A 21,945-nucleotide genomic window follows, 5' to 3' on the forward strand; every position below is an offset into this window, starting at 1 on the left:
AGGTTTAATAAAATTCCCTACTTCCCGCAAACATATTTGAATGTCTGCTATATACCACATAGAAGACATTGTGAACAAAGTTAAGAAACAAAAGGCAAACCAGGGGGAAAGGTACGAAATGGTTTACCAGGACGAAGGTTAATCTCCCTAGTAGACAACACCTCCAAATCAGTAAGAAAGAGATCTCTCTGGTAGAAAAACGGCTAAGCGTACACAACTGGGTGATTCACAAAGGAATAAATGAGTGGTTCATAACATACAAAAAGACATTCGTTGTAAGTAATAAATGAAGGCGTGCAAAATAAATCAAAGAAAAATAAAATTTGCATTCTTTCTGACCCCTGATCCAAAGTTTATGGTCCATACATGGCTACAACACTTTTCTTTCTCTTCCTGAGAACTGCAGCACAAGACCAGTATGTTGTACATTTCTGAGCACCCTCAATGCCCCGTGTTGGAAACGGCGTTACAACACAGCCCCGCAAGAGTGTTACACACCACGAGCCAAAGTTACTCAGGATTTTAAATCACATGGGGAATTACAGATGCTCGCGTTGGGGTAAAGGAGGAAGGATGCAAAATGGTACACGTAGAATGAACGACTGTTTTGAAAAAGTACGTGGGGAAAAGATCAGAAAGAAAAAACCCCAAAATGGTCCCACTGCTTTTCTTGTAGGTAGTTTTCCCTCGTTCTTTCTATTTTTCTGAATTTGACAGTGTGCATACGCAACTTTTATAATTTGGGGAGACAAATTTTAAAACCCGAACTATCATAAAGCCCTCTCCTATTCCACAGACTGACTCAGGGACCCTGTTGCCTAAACTGCTCCCCTCACCCCCTAAACAACTGACAGAACCTTGTGAAACCCAACGCTTGCAGTGGGCTACTGACCATTAAACCCTCCAAAGCTTTCATGCGTAGTGTATTGAATTCTCATGTCAACGTATGAGTAGGTTCTATTATTATCCCTGAAGACACAGAAACCAGAGCTCAGAGAGGTTTGGGCCCCTTCCCAAGGTCACACAGCTCAAAAACACCAAGCTGACCGTTCCACCAGCTGGGGTCGGACAGTGTAGCTCAAGCACCTAAGCTGACCGGCCTTTTGCTTCCTGAAAGGAGCAGGGAGAGAAATGCCAGCAGGAATTGCCATCTCCTGCATCAGATTTTTAAAAACCAAAGTAAAGTGGAAAAAAACATTTTGGGGCACTCACCTCTCTCTTGTCTTTTCAGCAATGTTCCTTGGCCTGTCCTCTTACTCGCTCTTCTCTCATTTTGATTTTTTCTTAATTTTCTTTTTTTTAACTAATTACTCAGTTAAGAAGTTAGCTTGGGTCGGTACCTAGTGACTCTATGAGCACGATAAAGAAATCAGCCGCCACCGACACAGAAGTCAAAAAGGTTTAAATCAAATCATCCTCCACAACAATGACATTAATTATGCTTTTAACACGTTTTACTGCTTTTTTTTCTCACTTCACGCCACATCTGTGTGAACAATATCCAAAAGATTTACGGTTTTCTTCCGTAATTACAGACATACAGGCTGCACACTTATCAAAATACTTGCTGAGCAATCATGCTACACCACATTCGCTGCCAAAGATTTGTGTTGGCAGCAGTCATTCAAAACAAAAATGTTGAATCAGGACTTGTGTGGCTTTGGGTGGGGGGAGAAGTATTTCGACAAATAATTTGCCTGTCAAGAAATATAAAAACAGGAGAGTGTGCATTCTGGCAAATTTTCCAGGAGTGTCATTTTTCTGCAGGGGGTTGGGGCCGTGTGTGTTGAGGGGGGAGACAGTGAGTCGGGGAGCTCCGAGCACCGAAAACACATCTGACATTTAGTTCTTGTGTCTGAGAATAAAATTTAATGAGAACAAAAATATGTCTTCCTAATTCCCCTAAGAAATCATTAAAACATTTTGTTATTCTTAAATGTCTTGAAAATGAATTAGAGCCCCGAAAGGGGCTGTTCGTATGCTACGTCTCCATCAGTTAAGGCTCATTCTGTAACTCGGTGACAGCCGGGGCTGATGTTTCCCTGCCCCTCCATTTCTGGGGAGTGAAGTTGGGAAATCAGATGCGTGGAGTCAGCACCAGGCTTGGAACGACCCTTTGGGGAGAAGGGCAAGAGGGCATGAGGACCTTCTGGAAAGTTCCTGCCTATCTTGGAAGCTCTCGTGGACCCTGGTTGGCACTGGGGTCCTGGCCCTGTGATTGTGTTAATAGCCCTATCTCTGGAAAGATGAGGGTCTGACAGTGAACCCCAGTAATGATGCCTCTTTTCCCTCCTCACCCCCAAGTACTAGAATTGTTGGTGCTCCGCTGGGTTTGCGACGACACGTTGGTTATTCGAGCAATGATCCGGTCACCAGAATGCAAGCTCCCTGAGGGCTGAGCCCTTACCTGTATCAGTGTGCTCATGTTCCCAACGTCTAGTGAGGGCTGGACACACAGCAGGCGCTCAATAAATGCTATCTGAGTAAATAAACACGTGACAAGCAGAGGGCTCTAGCTCAAAAAGCACCTGTTCATTCAAATAACTCTTCATCCCCTTTCTACATCTGGATCTTACTTCTAATTCATCCAGTGAACACTTATTAGGTGCCTACTGTGTACTGGGTTCTAGGTATACAACTGTAGTAGGACTCAGTCCCAGGCTTGGAGAATTTCACTTCTAGGAAAGCCAGACGCATGCGTGTATGATGAGCAAGTGCGACTAAGCGTCACGCACACAAGCCTCCCACCACTGTATGAGGCAGGCTCTGATATTATCCCCAACTGATAGAAGGAGAGACTGGAGCTCAGGGAGGTGAATTAATTCATCCACAGTCATCCAGTGAGTAAGTGGTATGGGCGGGATTCCAACCCTGGTCTGGCCCTGAGCCTGGAAACACACGCTCATCTCAGTGCTGCCCCCTGGTGCTACAGGTGAGGTACTGCGGGGCCCGGTGGAGGAGCCTGGCTTGGGGACTCCTTCCTGGGAGTCTGTACTGGGTCACCCTCCGATGTCATTTGTTGCTGAGACTGTGGGCTGTGGGTCCTGAAGGACTGAAATGGGTGGGAAATGAGAAGGAATATTTTTCGGAGTAACTCTGACGAGGATGGAAACATAACAAAAAGGCTCAGCCTCTTAGCCACATGCCTGCTGTGGACTCAGGAAGATAATGACCCAGGCCCACGACACATGGGCATCTCAGTCTCACGCTGTGGGGCCACATCCTCCTGGAGGGGGGTTGTGCTGTCTAGCCCCAGCCACTGCCACTGCCAAGGCCTTCTTATCGGGAAAGTCCACATGGCGATACTGCCTTCCCTAGAGTGCAGACTTGGGGTGGAAGGCGGGACCAGGGCACAGGGCGTCGAGGCTGCAGGCCTCTGCGGTGGGCTGAATGGTGGTCCCCAAACATTCGTCCAGGTCTGAATCCCTGGAACCTGTGATATGACCTTACTTGGAAAAAGGACCTTTGTAGATGTCATTTAGTCAAAGATCTCGAGATGAGCTCATCCTGGACTACCTGGGTGGGCCCTAAATCCAATGACCGGTGTCTTGATAAGAAAAAGGAGAGGGGCATTTGGGACGGAGAGACACAGAGAGAAGGCCCTGAGAAGACTGCAGTGATGTGGCCACAAACCCACCCCCAATCCAGGATGAGCTCATCTGGAGATCCTTCACTTACTACATCTGCAAAGAACCTGTTTCCAAATAAGGTGACATTCTGAGAGGTAGGGAGGACGCGAACTTCGGGGGACACTCTTCAACCCTCTACAGCTGCCCCAGACGGAGGGAACAAGCGACTTTCCCATCCTACGTACCAACATCCCACAAATGACCTTTATTTCCGATATAAATGACTGCCTCCTCCATGGCTTGGCTTAGAGAGGGATTTCACGTTCCTCTTCATAAACCCCCAGCCCCAAGCACCCCCCCATGGCACTGATCCCTGCATGGAAGGGCACTGGGAAGGATTAGGTGCTGTCTGGGTAGAGGGAGTTAGCACAGGGGGGTCTCCTCCCAGCTCCACCATGTTAAACAAATCACTACGCTTTCCCGGGCTCCCTTTCCTCAGTCAATAAATGAAAAGGTGGCCAAGGATGGGCCATTTTAGAAAAAGGAAACTTGTTAAGGAAGTATATCTACATACTTTAGGTACAGTCGAACGTTCTCAGACTGGTCACACCTCTGTAATCCACACCCAGATTATGAAACGGCAAGTCCAGCCCCCAGAGGCCCTCCCAGGAGCTACCGCCACTCTCTTGAATTCTCACAGCACAAGTTCATGTTTTTGCACTTGAGGTGAAATTCCTAGAACATAAAACTTACCATTTGAAAGTGTACAATTCAGTGGCATTTAGTACATTTACAATGTTATGCAACCGCCACTTGTATCTAGTCCCAGAACATTTTTATCCCCCTAAAAGGAAACCTCCTACCCATGAAACACTCGCTCCCCATTGCCTCCTCCCCCAGCCCCCGGTAACCACCAACCTGAGTTCGGTCTCTATAGATGTGCCTATTTTGGACACTCCATATAAATGGAATCCTACACTGTGTGGCCTTTTGTGTCCGGCTTCTTTCATTTGGCAAATGTTTCTGAGGTTCATCCACATTGTCGCGTGTGTCAGTGCTTCATTTCTTTTCATGGCCGAATCATATTCCATTGTATGGATAGGCTACATTTTATTTATCTGTTCATCCACTGATGAACATTTGGCTGGTTTCCAACTTTTGGCCATTGTGAATAGTGCTGACAGGTTCATTTTTGCCAGTCTTCATATTTTATGTGAATAGAATCACGCACTATGTGTTCTTTTGGCTTTGGCTTCCGCTCAACATGAAGTTTTTGAGGTTGGTTGCACCACGTTGGAGGAAACTTTGGAGGCCGTTCCTCCAGCGCCCTCTGCTGGCAGGAAGCACTGGCTGCCACCTGTACTTTGTGGTAATGGGATGGGGGTTTTGGCGGGCAAGACAGACTTCTTGGCTCCCCAGAAAGGTCCAGGTGGGAGATCTCACCAGGAGCTCCCCCAAAGCTCTCTGGCTGCCATCAGAATGCGGTGGGGGAAGATGGAGGAACCATGTGGTATGTCACTTCACACTGGTATAGAACCCCTCACCCCCTCACAATCCCCACTGATGGAGGGTCTGGCCTCGCCCAGGAGTCTTGGCCTGTCCCCAGATCCCACTGTCAGGAGGCCCCCGTGCAACGGTCCTAACAGCTGTTTCTTGTCATTAATTGTTCAATTGTGGAGCCCAAGCATTTCTTACCTGGTGCTTCAATTAATTGCTTGTAAACACTCAAGAAAGCAGCCTCAGCCTCCTGACTTCTCTTACTAAGGGCCACCACCTTTGGAAACAAGAGAAAAAGTCACATGTAACCATGGTATCTGAGTCTACAAGCAAATTTGTTGTGCAAACCTGGGATGGGGAGGGGAAGGGGAAAAGAAGGTAAAAGTATGGAGTTAGAAAGTCCAGGTTCACACCCCAGCTCTACTGCATTCTGGCTGTGTGACCTTGAGCAAGTCACTGCCCCTCTCCGATGCTTAGTTTTCTCATCTGTAAAAGGGGACTAAATAATAGAACCTACCTTGCAGGTCTGTTGTGAGGATGAAATGAAGCCACATATAGCACTTAGCACAGAGCCTAGCACACAGTAGGGTGTTAACAGGTACTATTATTATTCTTGTTATTAAAGGGCAACGCTGGATGTTCAAACGTGGCACATGTTTTGGAGAAAAGAGGGACACATCTGGGGAATATTTCTTGCCACTGAACATTAAAAAGAAATTGTTAAATCTCTAGTAAGATATCAAACAACTTCAACAATTGTCAAGGATGACAGTATGGTAAACAGTTCCTGGCATACCAAAGGTGCTCAATAAATGCTTCTTGACTGATGAATACATAGGTGACTGAATAATCCAGTGGTGAAGAGCTATATTTACACGCTCGTTCTCTTGCTCACGGACATTTTTTGTTCTGCCACGGAGACGCCACAAGATGCATTCCGGCAAGACATTTCTGGGCTCAGACCATCACACCCTGGATGCTCACTCTTGGTGGCCTGTCCCCGTGGTTGGTCCTGAGCCTTCTGGCACATGGCTGGAGTGAGCTCCTGGCACCCATGGGCCGCCACCCCTACCTCCTCGAGGACGCGCCGGGCTGGGTGGAGTGGCTTTATTCTCTCTGGCACTGACATACCTCTGCCTCTGCTGCCAACTTCCTAAACAATGAATTTATCGGATCATCTACTTGTCAATCAGCCTCTTTCAGAATTGGGCTTTTCTTAGGAATACCAATGATGCCAACTGAGGGGGTGTCTCTTACGAATTCCTCTACTCAAAGTAAGTTCTGGGAGTGCACTGTCTGGTGCACAGAAGGTGCTCAACATAAATTGTTGAACGAACAAATCCAAGTGGGTTGCACCAACTCTAGGCCCTGTCTAACACCATCCTAGAGAAATAGCAGGGGCCAATTCTGACACAGTCTGCTCACAGAGGCGGCCAACCGAGGTACAGGCCCCGGAGACAGGCTGCCTCAGCTCCAATCCCGGCTCCATCACTTACTATCTGTGTGCCCTTGGGGCAGGTAGGTCACTTTAATCCCTGTGCCTCTACTTCCCCAGCTATAGAATGGGGACAATAATATGACAACTTCCCTCAAAGGGTTCTGAGAGGATCAAATGATTTAACACATGTAAAGTCCTGTGCAAAACTCCTGGCGTGTGTTAAGCCCCACAGATAGGTCATCTCTTGGTATGACCAACCCCTTCTTTCTTGCGTGTTACAGTGACAGGCTCTGCCCAGTGCTTGGAGATAAACCTCAGCTGTGCTCATCTCTGGTCTCCTAAAGAGACACCTGAGAAAGGCCATGCCTCCACATGCAGCAGAGCACTCTGGGAAGAAGAATTAGGAAACCATACTGGTTCCTCTAAGACTGCCAACATGGCAGCCATGAGCCTCATGTGGCTACTAAGCACTTGAAATGTGACAAGTCCAAACCAAGATGTGCTATGAATACAAAACACACACTGGATTTTAAAACTTAGTATGAAAAAAAGAATGTATATTTTTTAATATTGATTACATGTTGAAGTGATAACATTTTGGATATCGTGGGTTAAATAAAATCTATTATTATTATTCATTCCACCTGCTTTCTTCTACTTCAATGTAGGTGATATAAAATGTAAAAATGTATCCATGAATAACATTGCATTTCTATTGGACAGCACAGCTGGAAGGCTTTACAAGATCCAGACTGAGTTCATTATTTAAAAGGGATAGAGAGAAATGTATGGTGGGTGTTGAACAAGTGATTTTAGAAAGGTCAGTTACAGAAGCTCCTTAAGCTTTCTTGTTATTCTGAGAACAGCCTCTCTGATCTTTTACCTTCTCGCATGAATCAGTCTCTCATTCATTCAACAAACATTTCCTGAGCACCTGCTATGTGCCAAGCACGATGGGCTGAGAACTCAGCAATGAATAACAGCTTCAAGTCCTACCCTTACGGGACTCCTGCTGGGGAGACCGACATTAAAGTCCACCCCCCAGATAATTCATTAATCACAAGTGCTAAATGCTTCAAAGGGGCCTTGAGAGTGTGTCGGGGGGGAGGCTGACCCACTTTGGTAGGTGGAACACCAGGAACTGTCTCCCTAAGAAGGGGAAGATGGTGGCAGACAGAAAGAATGTTCTAGAATGTAGGCAAAATCACTAAGTGTGGGCAGATTTTTATGCTTGCTGAGATGGACAAGACACAGTTCTTGCTTTGGGGACTCACAGCTGAGTGGGAGATACAGCTACGCCCAAGAGGAACCATAATATGGGAGGAGGTGATGAAAACACTGGGGCCTCCAGAGTAATGCAAGGAGGAGGCAAGTAATTCAGAGTCTGGGGGGCCACCCCTGATGGGCTAATAATAATAACAAAAAATGTAATATTCAGAGTTTACCATGTGCCAGATGCTCTCACTATTCAAGATCATCTTTGCCCATAGACACACCCATCCCTGAAGGTAGCCGCTGTCATTATCCCCATTGTACAGATGAGGAAACTGAGGCTCAGTGAGGTTAAGTAAGTTGCCTGAGGTCACCCAGTTAGTACATGGTAGAGCAGGACTCACACCAGGTCTGGGGGTGAATTATTGTTCTGAATCCAGTTGCTGGCCCCTTTCTCTGAGATAGAAAAGCCTTCCCAGCCAGTGGGGAGTCACTCGAACCCCATGTGGATGCTGCTGTCTTGAGATGTCATCTACGGCTGTACCAGGTCAGGGGCTGCTGTGCTGCCCACCTGGAGCCCAAGAAAAGTCATGAGAAATGAAAGCAATTCATCTCCCTATCCCTGGATGGAGAATTATCAAAGATCAGCCAGCAGAAAGTCTGAAGGCTTCGTTTTACAGTCATTCTGGGCTCGTGTGGTGACCGGGGTTGGGAAAAGTCTTTAGCGTATTCCATGGACGTCTAAAAGGAACTCTTGGCAGAGGTGGGGGCAAATGCCAGAAGACTCCTTTCAGGTTTCCCTGTTCCTGCCTATAGCACCCTCTACTTTCCATGAATGGTGCTTATCAGTTTATAATGGTGTATTGTTTACGTCTGACTGTCTCCTTATAATATGGTTTCCCCACGAGAGCTGCCGTATCCAATATGGTAGCCACTGGCACATGTGGCCACTGAGCACAGCATATGTGACTAATTTAAATTCAGATGGGCTATTAGTACAAAATGTGGGACTTCAAAGTCTTAGGACAAAAAAAGGATTGCAAAATATCTCAATAATTTTTATATTGATTTTATGTTGAAATGATAATATTGTGGACATATTGGGTTAAATTAAGATATTATTACAATTAAATTCATCTGTTTCTCTTTACTTTTTAAAAATGTAGTCATTAGAAAAATTTTAATTACATATGTGGCTTGCATTATATTTCAACTGGACAGTGCTGGTCCAGGTTGAGGGTTGGCAAACTATGGCCCTTGGGCCAAATCTGGCCCTTCATCTGTTTGTATAAATAAAGTTTTATTGGAACACAGCTATGGCCATTCTTTTATGTTTTGTCTATGGCTGCTTTCATGTTACAATGGCTGAATTCAACAGTTGTGACAGAGCCCCTGGCTGCAAAGTCAAAAATTTTGACTGCCTGGCCCTGCTGATCCTTGCATGAGAGGATATCTAAATGGCTGGACACTATTTTCAAAAGCAAAGATCAAAAAACATCCTGGACTGATATTCAGTTTGAACTGGTTCAAGTTTGGGGCTTCCCATAGCAAATGCGACTCTTGAAGACAGTCGCCATTTGGATGTCCTGCCTCATTCAGCCTTGTTTTAGAGCAATGGCCCTGTCTGTTCCTAGAAGGCCAGCTCTGATGGCTCAGAGCCCAGTCCAGTGCTGGGCCTAAATATCATGAAGCATCTCTTGGCCTCAGTTTGTTATCCATCAAGTGGGAAGAAAAATTTCCATCTGCCTAAGAAGCTATTGGAGAGGAATGAGCTACCATGTGGCAAAGAGTCCCATGGAAGTTGGCAAAAAGCTTTCTAATAAATCAGATCATTCTTCTTCCAACTTTATAGGATGTCTTTTCCAAGGTCTGCAGCTCTAATGCATTTCATTCATGTGCCCAGAACAGGTGAGCTCGGCATAAAAGGCCACGTGTTTCTGCCTCATGGCTGGGTCCTACCACGCAGAAGGGCAGGAGACAAGTGTCCAGAATGACAGATTTGGCTTGTGACAGGCAGATCTTTGAAGGCCATCTGAGGGAGGAGCAGGAGGAGGAAGTGGGGGAGGAGTTGGAGGTGGCGGCCAGCTACAGACACCCAGAAGGTTACCATCAGAAATAGCTCAGCGTCTGACAGAGCGTGCGGCATTTACAGCACCTGCTATGATATAAAGGGGTGAAAATGTGTCTGGTCCCCCGAGTGTGAAAATAACAGGCGCAGAAGTGGTTAAGCCAGAGGAGAGGCAAAAGCCTGTTCTACTGCTTACCCCTCGTCTGTCAGGTGGTTAAACCCAGCAAATTTGGGGACCCCCCACCCCGAGGCTGAGCTTCCACGAGCTGTCTGATACAGTGACAACATCTACTGGCTATTGAGGACTGATCCAGGCTGAGCAATTTACAAGGACTGGTCAGAGCTTCTGAAACGGAATCCTTATTCTGTGTTCAGGGCTTTATCTTTGGAATCTCCCAATGACTCTAAGACATGAGCATGGTTAATGCCCCCATTCTACAGAGGAAGAAACTGAGGTTCAGGGAAGCCAAGTCACTTGGCCAAGATAAAAGAACCAGTTAGTGGCACAGGTGGTACCTGAGCCCAGAATCCTCTCATTCCAGGCCCCAGACTTGCAACTAGAAACCAGTGCTTCTCAAAGTGTGTTGCACCGACCCCCAGGTGTGAAGAGGGGGACCTGTGATCAAATCTGCACACGCTTTCTGAGTGGACATGTACAAAATATATCAACACACTGGATGCTCAGACAAGAGCTGCAGGAAAACATCTCCTTCACCTCGGCTCAGCCCAGTGTTTTCCCAAATGCATTTGGCCACAGAACTTTCTTCTTCAGAAAATAAACCTGGAACCTTGGGTCTCCTGGAACACACTTTGAGAACAGCTTTCCTTTACCACTGGGTCCGGGGGCAGGTGGTTCTGTGAGATGGGGAGATCTGATGCGGCAAGATTCTGGAAGAAACTGAAGACTGATGGTCAATCGAGAAGAGGCAGGTGCTCAGAGGGTCTCAGAATAAGCACCTCCGAGGAGGAGGCAGAAGGAATGAAATTTGGGGGACAGGAATTGGCCCAGGATGGTAGGGGATGGGGGAACCCTTTAACAAACCCACTGAGGCCTGGTTCTCCCTCTGGGGTGTACAGATATGGAGGGGCACATGGGGAGCAAAAAAGAGCAAGAAGAATGAGGGGAGACACAGAGAGGACGGAGCATGGGAAATGAGGGTTATGAGTGACAGCGCATGGAGAGCAAGCGTTGTTGAGAGCTGGGGTTCACAGACACTGCGGGGAGCATGGAGAAGAAGGGGGTTGTGGGGAATAAGGGAGGCATAGACATGGAGGGAAGCAGACTCGCGGGCACACACCCTCAGAGCAGTCTACAATAAGCTGAAGATCTTTCTGGCTATTGTGTTGACAGGAATAGATGTACGCTAGGCTGTAAATATTCCAGAGGTGGGGTGGACTAGGGATGGGGGTGTGTAGACATTTCAAAGAGGCTCAGTCTTAGAAAGTTCTAAGTTCTTAAAATAGACTACCTTATGCAGTACTGAGCTCCCCATCAGGAGAGGCATTCAAGGACATAACCACCCATGTGTGAGGCTGTAAAAGGATTCAGGAAGACCGGCACATGGGTGAGGGATTGGCTTGGCTATCCAGAAGGCTCACATCTTACTCTAAGAGTCTATGTGATAGCTCCCTTTTCCTTATAGTGATATTCTGATTTCCTCCCACATGGAAAATGAGATAACATTTACTTTGTTTGGCTGATATGAGATTTATTGTTATTAGGTTGGTGCAAAAGTAACTGCGGTTTTTGCAATTTTTAACCTTTTAAACCGCAATTACTTTTGCACCAACCTAACAGTAAGAGCCCTGCCTTCGTGTCAGGCACTGCGCTACGTGCTGGACACGTATTAACTCATTTAATGCTCACACCTCTCAGCGGGGTGGGGGTTGGGGGGTACTACCTATTTAACAGATGAAGACACGAGGCACAGAGGGCAAGGGTCATACCATGTGGGAGCCACGACTCACCCCCAGCTTCGCACCCCCACTGGGGATTGACTCTGGTGGGGGTTTGTGGAAGAAGCGGGAATATCTGAAATAGCTGGAGGAGCCAGGCGGGCCGGGACCAGGAGGCTAGGACGAGCCAAGCACCAGGGTCTTCAGCAGGAACCCCCCCACTCCGGCCTGCCTCACACAATGAGTTGGCTGAAGGTCCCATTCCCACATGAGTGTCACCGCTCTCTCTGCTTTAAATCACTGAGGTATCTGAGTAAATGCAAATTGCAATTTAAAGTCAGGGCTTAAATAAGAAGAGTTTGACTCTTGTTTTGGTAGCTGTTGTTGATTTGGGCTCTCTCGTCTCCTGCCTGGTGGCAGGAGAGGGGCTGAGGCTGTCTCTGGAAGAGGAGGAAACACCTGGAAGGGATGCAGGAGCAGAGGGACACAGTGAGAAAGTGGGCGTCGACAAGCCAAGGAGAGAGCTCTCACCGGAAACCAACTTGCCCGCACCTTCATCTTGGACTGCCTGCTTCCCGAACAGTGAGAAAATACAATTCTGTTGCTCATGCTACCCAATGTGGCTGCCTCCTGTTATGGCAGCCCATAAGACAGGTGGGATCTGTGGGTATTCCCATTTTATGGATGAGGAAACTGAGGCAGCAACTAAAGAGCAAACACCCAGTGAGGCACAGGGTTTGGGCAATTTGCCTTCTTGGGGACTAAAATATTGCTTTAATAGGATGCAGGCCGGGGACCCTTTTACTAAGAGGATTGACAAATGATTGCATGAATGGGGACCTTGTGACAGATGCCAAAGAGGGAAAGCAGCTATCTGATAGCAGAGGTTAGAGATTTTAGAAACCAGCTCCCTTCAGCAGGTTACGCTTTTACCCTCACAATTTCCACTGAATGCACTGGTGGGGTGAGCCATGCAGGCACCCCTTCCCGAGGCTTGTCCACCTTCTCATTCCAGGGTTCGTCAGCTCTGAGGTCTGAGACCCCCAGGGGAGAGTGCACCTGCCTCTCACACAGCAGGTGCTCAATAAGCGTCTGCTGAAGCATGGCATCACTGTCTGTGTCACCCTTGGGGGTGATTCTAAGGCTGGAGAGGAACTGGTGGAAGTGGGGGTCACTCCTTAGAGAGATCTGGAAGAGCATCAGGTGCTGAGTGGGTGCTGGGTTCTGTTTCAGGGAGAGTCTGTGCTCCACCCACACAGGGCCTCCTGACCCCGAGCCCCGGGCACTCGCCCACAAGTCAGCATCCGATCACAGCACCTGCGCTGAGGCTGACTTTCCATCTCCCCAACGAGACTGAGAGCATCCAGAGGGTGGGGACTGGCATTTAAAACAGTGAAATAAATACTGCATGTGAAATGTTGACAGAGCGCCTGAAACCTCACAATGTCCAACACATTCGTTTTATTGGCAGTTACCCACCAGCATCTCCTAAAGACGGGGGCTGCTCCAGGCACCTAGCAAGACTGACCCAAACCTGTACCCTCATGGAGCTGACACTCCAAAGGCGGAGGCAGGCAATAAAGTACATCATGGCTGAGAAGGTAAGAAAGCGACTAAGTGCGAGCGAGGAAAATAAAGCAGAGAGGGGGACAGGAGTCCGGGCCGGGAATATGCTGCCTCGAGAGGCCGGAGAAGGCCTTGGGCGGGCAGAGTGGAGCAGACGTGGGGAAGGAAGTCAGTCATGCGGAGATCTGGGGAAGAGCATTCCAGGCAGAGAGAACAGCCGGTGCCAAGGCCCTGAGGCAGAAGCGTGTTTGGCCTGTGTGAGTAACAGCCCAGGGCAGTGAAGTGGGAGGGTGGGAGAAGGCGAGTGAAGAAGAGGAGAGAGCGTCGGGGAGGAGAAGGGCAGGGGTGGAACCTTCCAGGCCCCTGTGAAGATGTGGACTCTTTTTCTCAGGGGAAGAGGAGCTACGGGAGGGTTCTGAGCAGGAGAGACATGATCTGACATTAGTTTTACCAGGAGCCCTCTGGTTGTTGTGGGGACAATGTAGTGAGGGGCTGGGGTGGAAGCAGGAACCCCAGAAAGGTGGCTTCTGCAGTGTCAGGTGAGCACGGACGGCAGCTCCGAGCAGGTGTTCAGGTCTGGACGGGTTCTGAAATCGAGCCACACGATGTGTTCCTCGGGAACACGGAGTGGGTGGACGTGGGGCGGCGAGAGGAAGAGGGAGGAGCGGCGTCAAGGAGACACCAAGGTTTGGGGCATGAAGGACAACTGGGTGATCCTGAACGGCCATTTCTATGGCTTCTCCGTCCGTCAGAGTCCAGGACAGGGCAGGTCAGAAACAGGTACTAAAGCAGCACTGACTGAATGAACAAAGGAATGAATGAGGCCAGGAAGGAATTTCAGAGGTCGTATGAGCTAAGCCTTCCAAACACAAACTTAACTAAAATCCCACGACAAGATGGATGACAGAGAGCGACACCCTCCAAGGAACCCAAGCTAAGCCGCAGGCTTGCAGGCTCCATGCAGCTCTCTAGCAAGCTCGCTGATAGAGTAACTGCGTAACCCCAGTGGGGAGGGGACGAAACCCCAGGATTCACCTGGAGGTTCCCAGCACTGGGGGGCCACCAATAGCAGGGTTGTAGGAAACAGGAAAAGCTGGACCTGGGCTCTGGTTTCAGCGGGGGCCTTGCATCCCTGTTTACCTTCGGGTAAGTTACCGCCCCCTTCTGAGCCTCAGTTTCCCCATCTATAAAGTGAAGGTGCTGGGCTTGAGTTCCTTTCCAATTTAGTTGTGCAATGGGTCTAATTTCCCCAAGCAGATACAGACAGACAGACAGACAGACACTCTTTTCCCCACACATCAATCACTATCCCACTGGCATTTTAAACAAAGACAGTGCAAGGAAACCTATCCAGGCTTGGACCGAGGGTGGGTCTGCTGGGAGAGCATGAGGCAGGAGAGAAAAACACTGTGTAATTTTATTCTAATATTTATAATTATTCCCAGGCCAAAAATAAGGCATGGAGCAAAGTGTTTTCAAATGTCGGCACTAATGAACACATTTTATCCAACGTAATACAGGCCCCCAAATGCATTTATGTCAGGCTCCCTGAGATCTTGTGAGCGGCGCCCCACACTGGGCTGGCTTTCACAGCTTGAAGTGGCGCAAAAATGAAATGTCCCACAAGCACGGGCGGGCAGGCCTGCTATTAGCAAGCGTATAATCATCAATTACATCCAATCACAAACTACAGATTTTATAATTACCAAATGAAGTTCTAACTTCTCACCTCCACTCAGTGGCAACTAATATCACCTCTCAGTTAGAAAAAGAAGCTTTCCCCCTTTTTTTCTTTATTTTCCTTTTCCTCTGGCTTGCTCTCTCTCTCTCTCTCTTCTGGGAAAAAGAATTTCCAGGCCTCCATGTAAGACTGCATTTAAATTGCTTGTCACTCAAAACACAGGCGAACCCCTCATTTGTAATTCACCAGCCACCTGAACAGACTGCCTGTTTTCCTTTAAGCATCCATGCACTGAAGCACAAAGATCATTTTTCTATTGTTAAAATTGTATAAGCCAGGGCTTTTTTTTTAGCAGCAAATACACAATTTCACTTCCCTTCTGAGGGCTCCCGGCATAAAAGGGACAGGAGGCTTTCTTTTTAGTGCCTTACAAATAAATTTTGCTTTGGGGTATTAAAAAAACACCACACACACTATATATGCTCATATAATGAGCTGAAAAAGCTATCAAGGCTGTATACAGATGAAGGCAGGAGAGAAGTTGTGTTTCCTGTCCTGCCCAGGGTGTGGCCAGTGTATGAAGCCGGATGATTGAGATTCACTCTCATGGGCGCTGGAAGCACCCGTGTCCAATTTCCTCTTTTTGGGGGCTGCTGATACCACACCAGTGGCTCTGCTCTGATTGGCATTTGGCCAGCAGGCTCTAGAGCAGAAACCACCCAGGAATGGGTGCTCCAGCTTGGACCTTGCCCTGCCAGGCAAAGGTGGGCTCCAGCTGTATGTCTGACTTCCTGGCTACCTCACCCCAGACGGACAAACCATGGATAACCGCCGAGCCTGCATGCAACCGACTTCCGTTGGCTCAGCCTCCAAAGGCCAGGCCCACTTTGACAACAGCTCAGTTTTTCTGCATAACTGATTATAATCATAATAGCTTCCCATTTTAATCTAGAGCTTATTATAATTTACAAAGACCTTTCACAGGGATTAGTGCATCTGAGCCTCCAGACACGCCTGGGGGAGGGGAGGAAGTGGCCCTGGGCAGGGAGGATGGCTGGCTGTTTGAGAGGCCCAGAGACATTGATACAGCACCTCCAAGTCACACAGGAGGGGCTGAGGTGGGGTGCCAATACGGTCTTTGGTCTCAGAGGCAGCTGTGTGGCAGGGAATTTGGGGCTGGAATTTGTGTGACTCCCCATTTTGGGTAAATATGAACAGACTCAGGCTCATCCTTAAAATGTCCCTTTCTCTTGCCTGAATATGCTGTGTTTTCCTGAGTGGGAGAGCAAGGAATGGGGCTCCCTCCAGCTCACCAGAAATTATGCATAAGCCACCGCTGGTCTTTTCTCTGTTGTAGCCGTGAGGACTCACAAAGATTCCTGATTTAAAACAACAGTGCGACTATTCTGCGTGATGCTGTGATGGTGGACACATGTTATACACACATTTGTCAAAACCCACAGAATGTGTAACACAACCAGTTACCCCTAATATAAACGATGCATCAGTACCGGTTCAGCAATTATAACAGATGTGCAACACTAACGCAAGATCTTAATAACAGGAAACTGGTCATGGGGGGAGAGAAGAGGGAATATATGGGGGCTCTATACTTTCTGCTCAAATTCTCTCTAAACCTAAAACCGTTCTAAAACATACTCTATTCATTAAAAAAACAAAAAATGAAAACAAAAAAGACAGTAGTGAACATGTACAAAGTAATTACTATGTGCATTTATCACATTAACTCATTTAATCCATACGACAGCCCTGCGAGGTCAGTTATCATTATCTTCTCCACTTTAGTATTTGGGAAAACAAGACATCAGAGAGGTGAAGTAATTTGCCCAGAGTCACACAGCAAGTGGCTGAGCTAGGATTCAACCCCTGGGCTCCAGAGCCTGTGCCCTTAGTGGTGAGAGTAATGGGATTATCACCAGGTTATCACCAAAAGCCTGTCCCCTTCGCCAGGGGTTACTGTCATGTGAGCACCCCACCTTACTCATGAGTGGAACACACAGCATTAGACTAGGGGTCATGAACGATGGGCCCAGGGCCAGCTGTACCCCATGGACGTATTTTCTGGGACTCTCCAGTGTTTTAAAAATATTTGAGCCATCAAAATTCATCAAGTTACATGCTTAAGATTTGTGCATTTTGCCGTATGTAAATTATACCTCCATAAAGCACTGTGAACATGAAAATATGTGCATATATATTGAGCCAATATTTAAAAACCAGAAGAGATCCAAATTGCTGGCTTCTTTTGGAAAATCAGAGGATCTGCCCACCCTGGGCCCATGTTTCCAGACGCCTGCCTGGAGCCCAGTAGCAGCCGGCTGTTGAGACAGGCCCGGGGTGGCAGTTCACCTCCCGCCTGCCGTGCGCCTGCAGGACAGGTGTGGGCCTGGCCAGGCCCCACCATAAGCATTAGTGTTTCTCTCCAGCCTAGACCGACACCTTGTCCCCTTGCTTTGCTTTCCTACACTCTTCTTGAGCACCATCAGCCCCCTACCATCTTCCTTCACACAGCAGGCCAGATGAGAAACAAGAGTGAAGAGAGGGTGTCCCTTCCTGCTCCTACTTCTGGCTTCCAGGTGTCCCAGAGTGGCTGGCTCACTGCCTTTCCAAATGGCAATAAGATCTCCGAGGGAGCCTCCAACCCAAACACAGAACCGTCAGGCTAGCCCAATTCAAGTCCACCAGGCTTGGAGAAAAGGGGGCCTTTAGAGTATCTGGATGAGTCTGTGCCTTCCCTGGGGACGAGAAACTTACAGGCCAAGTGGGGAGAGACCCAGCAGGGCTTGGCACTCTGTGTGCTCTGATGGGAGTGGTGAGCAAGGTGGGCCCTGGAAGGAAGTGGGAAGTGGGGAGGGCGAGAAGAGACCACAGGCACACATGCAGCTGGGGATTCAAGGGAGGGCTTCAGAGTCAGGTCTGAGTGACTGGGTCTGAAACCTGCATCCCTGGCTGTGACTTCGGGCAAATTGCTGAGACTTCAGGGCCTCAGCTTTCTCATCTGTAAAACAGGTTCAGTGATGGAACAGCTGCCAAGAGGATCAAATCAGGGAGACGAAGCAGCTGGTGCAGAGCCCACCCGGCTAGCACTTCATGGACGTGTGTGGGGCAGATGAAGGAACATCCTTCCTTGACTTCTCTGTGCCTCAGTTTCTCCACCTAGAGAATAGGGACACCAAGACCTCGCTTGGGTGTGAAACACTAGCACTTTTTTTCTGTTTTGTTTGTTCGTTTACTCTGTTCTTTAGATGCCACATGTAAGTGAGATCATATGGTATTTGTCTTTCTCAGTCTGACTATTCACTTAGCATGATACCCTCTAGGTCCATCCATGGTGTCACATGAGACACTAACATTTAAAATATACGGTTTGTTCACTGTTAAATATGGGGTGAGGTTGGGCATGCCATAAAAAGTTCTTGGGATTTCTGGGCAAGGGTTCTGGGGTGTCAGAAGTCAACGTTCTCCGAGGGGGATGGGAGACGAAGAAGCCACTTGACCACGAGGGCTGGAGTCAAATCACCAGAATCTGGAGTGTGGCCGAGTCAGTGAGGCTGAGTCACCCCATCCGGCCCCAGCAGCAAACGTCCTCTGAGATGCAGGGGAGTCCAGGGGTCTGTGTGCCAGGCCCAAATGACACCTGCTGTCCTTGAGCTGGCTCGGTGACCCTGACCTGGCCTCTGAGCTCTTGCTGCTCCATGTCCTATCGACCACGTGATGTGTCACGATGTCCTTGCCCCTGGAGGGAGGGCTACAGGGGTCCCAGGTGGCTGCAGCCTCCCCTCTTGAGGTGATTCCCTAAGTTCTCCAAAACGCTAGCCCAGAAGAGAGGAGTTAAAAAAGTACGCATGCCTTTTATGGAGAGGTGGTCACCAAATGCCATGCAAGCACTACGCTGCCCGGGCTTTTAAATAGAGCAACATTGTTTCCAGACGTCTCTGTGGGGTGTGGTTTGAGATAGCCCTGTGAGCCCCTCAGCTGGACACGTGGGGCACCCCTGGGCCTCCAACCTCCCAGCTGTGATTCTGGGCTGTGGGCTCAGCTTCCTGACGGGGGCTCCAGGGCTGAGGGGCCTGGGTTCCATTCCCCGGCCTCCCCACCTCCCCGTTCTTTGTGGCCTTGGGCAGCCACTGGCCTTCTCTGAACCTCTGTTTCCACATCTGAGGATTATGATGAAGATTAAGGGTGATACGCACAAAACTGCTGAGCTCACAGCCTGGCAAACAGACAACACTTAATAGATGTTGATTTTCCTATTATGAGTTATGCTCTTCAGTGTGCAAAGCACAATGTTCAGATGACTAAACCACGGCCCAGCTCACAAGTTCCAGGGTAAGGAGGAAACCAAGGAAAAGGGCAGAAGGCAAGCAGTGTTTTGGGGAGGAGAGCGAAGGGGGGCACAGGCTGGAGGAGAACTTGGGGAGGAGGCGGCATTGGCTGGACAAGGACAAGCAGGTTGTGGTCAGCAGAGGAGGTAGAGAGGGCGGCGTGTGCCACGGCGGAGGTGAGAAAAGGCCTGGTGTGATCAGACATCCATCATTGTCCCTCCAAGCCAAAGGGTGCAAACGTGGGCCTCTGGTCCAAGTCCTCACAAGCACTTGGTTTTTTTTCAGGTTTAAAAAAATGTTCATTTTGAGTCAACATTTAAAAACCAGATTTTATATAAAAATGGAGATTTCCAGCCCGTTCAGAAAAACTGGAACGTGTGGCCACAGTGGGCTCATATTCCTACATAACAGCATCAACAACAAGAACAGTGACAATAGAAATACTGAGTGCTTCAAGTATGCTGGGCTTTGTTCTAAAGCGCTTTACATGCGCTTGGTCTCCAAATCCTCATACAAGCTCTAGGAGGTGCGTGCAGTGATGTGCTGGTAAAGGTTTAACAACTGGTTATCTGGTGAAGAAAAGGCCCTGGTCTGTAGCGCTTGCCGATTTCCGTGGTGTAAATACTCCCACCGTGGTGGATTTTAAGCTACCAATTGCCACTGAGTGTGGAGTTCATTGTATGAGCCTCTTCACATCACAGTAGGTACAGTCATCATCTGTACTTCCCAGATGAGGATATGGAGGCACAGAGAGGTCAAGAGACTTGCCCAAGGTCACACAGCAGGAGAGTGGGCAGTGAAGGGATTTGGAGACAGGCAGCCTGACTTTGAAGTCGGTGCTCTCAGCCCCCATAATGTGCTGCGCGACCAGGCTGCTATCGTCTGCCCTCGCTGCACACAGGCCACTCCGTGGGTGGCACGCTGAGTCCCAGCTTGTCTCAGTCCCCACTCCTCCTTGTCACCCCACGTGTGCCTGTGCTGCTCATTCAGCTTACCTGCAGGGCCCCTGTGGGCAATGGGCTTGCATCCCTGCTTCGGAGTACAAAATGTCACCGTCCCCAACTTTCCCCTCTGCTTTTGGGAACCCTAGCAGGACCAGGACACAAACAGAAGGCACCCAGGGTGGCAGAGAACCAGCTTCTTTTCTTCCATCCTGAACCCATCCCTTAGCATCTGACACAAAATGTCAGAGCAAACCTTTTAGTTCAAATGCGCCCCACTTTTTTTCCTCATTCTGTCTTTGCCAGGAGCACTAAAAGCATCGATTTAATGAAAACAATTTTTCTGCTCCCCTCTTCCCTTCCTGCCACCCCATACAGCAAAACTTGGAAACATGATTTATAGGGGAGAAAAGATCAAAGCCAGTTTACCCTAAGTTGGAAATGGAAATGTTGCTACATCTCTTATGCTCTGTTCGGAGAATGTACTTCCGTTTATCAGGGGAGGGGTCTCGGGTGAGGAGCCCTATTTTCTTTGTTGTGTCTCAGAGACAGGCAGCTCTCGCGAAGCCGCCACAATCCTCATCCTGCCAGCTGAGAGCCCAGGATGGCAGCAAACGAGGGAGAGGCATATGTTTGGTGAGAAACGTGGAAATAATCAAGTGTGAGTAGATTCATGTAAGTAATTTAATTACCTCACACAGCTATGAAATCTCTTGGTTTCCGCTTCCATTATTAATGATGAATGTTAACTATCAGAGGACATTGGCTGAGGTTTCCTGACATGCTGGGGGAAGGGGCTTTAGGTGTCCCCAGAAGGCAAGACCCGCTTCTCACTGATCAGGCTGGTCCCTGCTTCCAGCTGACCCCCACTCCATCTTGGAACTGACTGAGACGTATGTTATGTCCCTCGTGATGGATGCACCCAGCACCACTTATGAGGAGACGTGCCAAAAACACTGAACCTGAATGCGATCAAGACTCTAGATCCAACTGCACAGCCAATACAAGCGACAGAGAAACAAGTTAAACCATGCCACAGGGATGCAATCTGCAAAATCTCAGCTAGAGGCGCAGTGACTTGCCCAAGGTCTCACAGCCAGTGATGCAGCTGGGAATTGAACCCAAGCTCACGAGCTCAGCACTCTCCTGAGGCCGCATGAGAGGTCTAAAAAAGTACAGCTGGGCTTCCCAGAGGGAGGGACAAGGAAGCAGAACAGCCCAGAAGCAAGGAGGGTGCTTCCGCCACAAGGGGAGAAGTCTCTCGTCCTGCCCTCTCTCTACTAGGCTGGCTTTCTCAGCATGTCCTCAACCAGTCCTAAATTCCAATTCCTGGGATAATGAATGTCATTGGCTTAGCCCCTGGTGCAACCAGCTGAGATCAGGGGAAAGTCTTCAGAAAAAATGGTCCAGCCATTTCCACATCACACAAACAAAGAAACAAACAGGTTTCGCCCCGGGCTTTAGCCCGCAGTTTTGCACCTTGGGACAGTCTCCATCCCAGGTACCCCTCAGCCCAAGGCCAAACCTGAACAGTTGGCTGCCATACTTCAGGGCATATCAACCAATCCCAATGTGTGGACCTTGTGTCCACAAATTGAACCAAAAAACGATTAAAAAAACTGAGGAGTCAATGAGGGACACTGAAGCATTGCCAGGATATTTGATGATATTAAGAAACCACTCTTACAAAAATAAAATGTAACTGTGTGGTGTGGAGGTTAACTAGACTTA

The 21,945-nt window shown here is 48.5% G+C and overlaps 1 protein-coding gene across 7 annotated transcripts in view; it reads right to left on the reverse strand.

Annotated features, from left to right (window-relative positions):
- The window catches only part of CUX2 (cut like homeobox 2), a 231,475-nt gene that overhangs the window by 47,131 nt on the left and 162,399 nt on the right, over positions 1-21,945 (reverse strand). For all 7 annotated transcript variants that reach the window (XM_074321133.2, XM_074321129.2, XM_074321131.2 and 4 more), the window contains one exon: positions 5,265-5,343. In XM_074321133.2, coding sequence (XP_074177234.2) covers positions 5,265-5,343 — 79 coding nt within the window. The remainder of the gene's footprint in view (positions 1-5,264; positions 5,344-21,945) is intronic.

This window comes from Rhinolophus sinicus, chromosome 9 (genome assembly GCF_057876585.1).
Source record: "Rhinolophus sinicus isolate RSI-liver-muscle chromosome 9, RSI-T2T, whole genome shotgun sequence".
Classification (NCBI taxonomy): domain Eukaryota; kingdom Metazoa; phylum Chordata; class Mammalia; order Chiroptera; family Rhinolophidae; genus Rhinolophus; species Rhinolophus sinicus.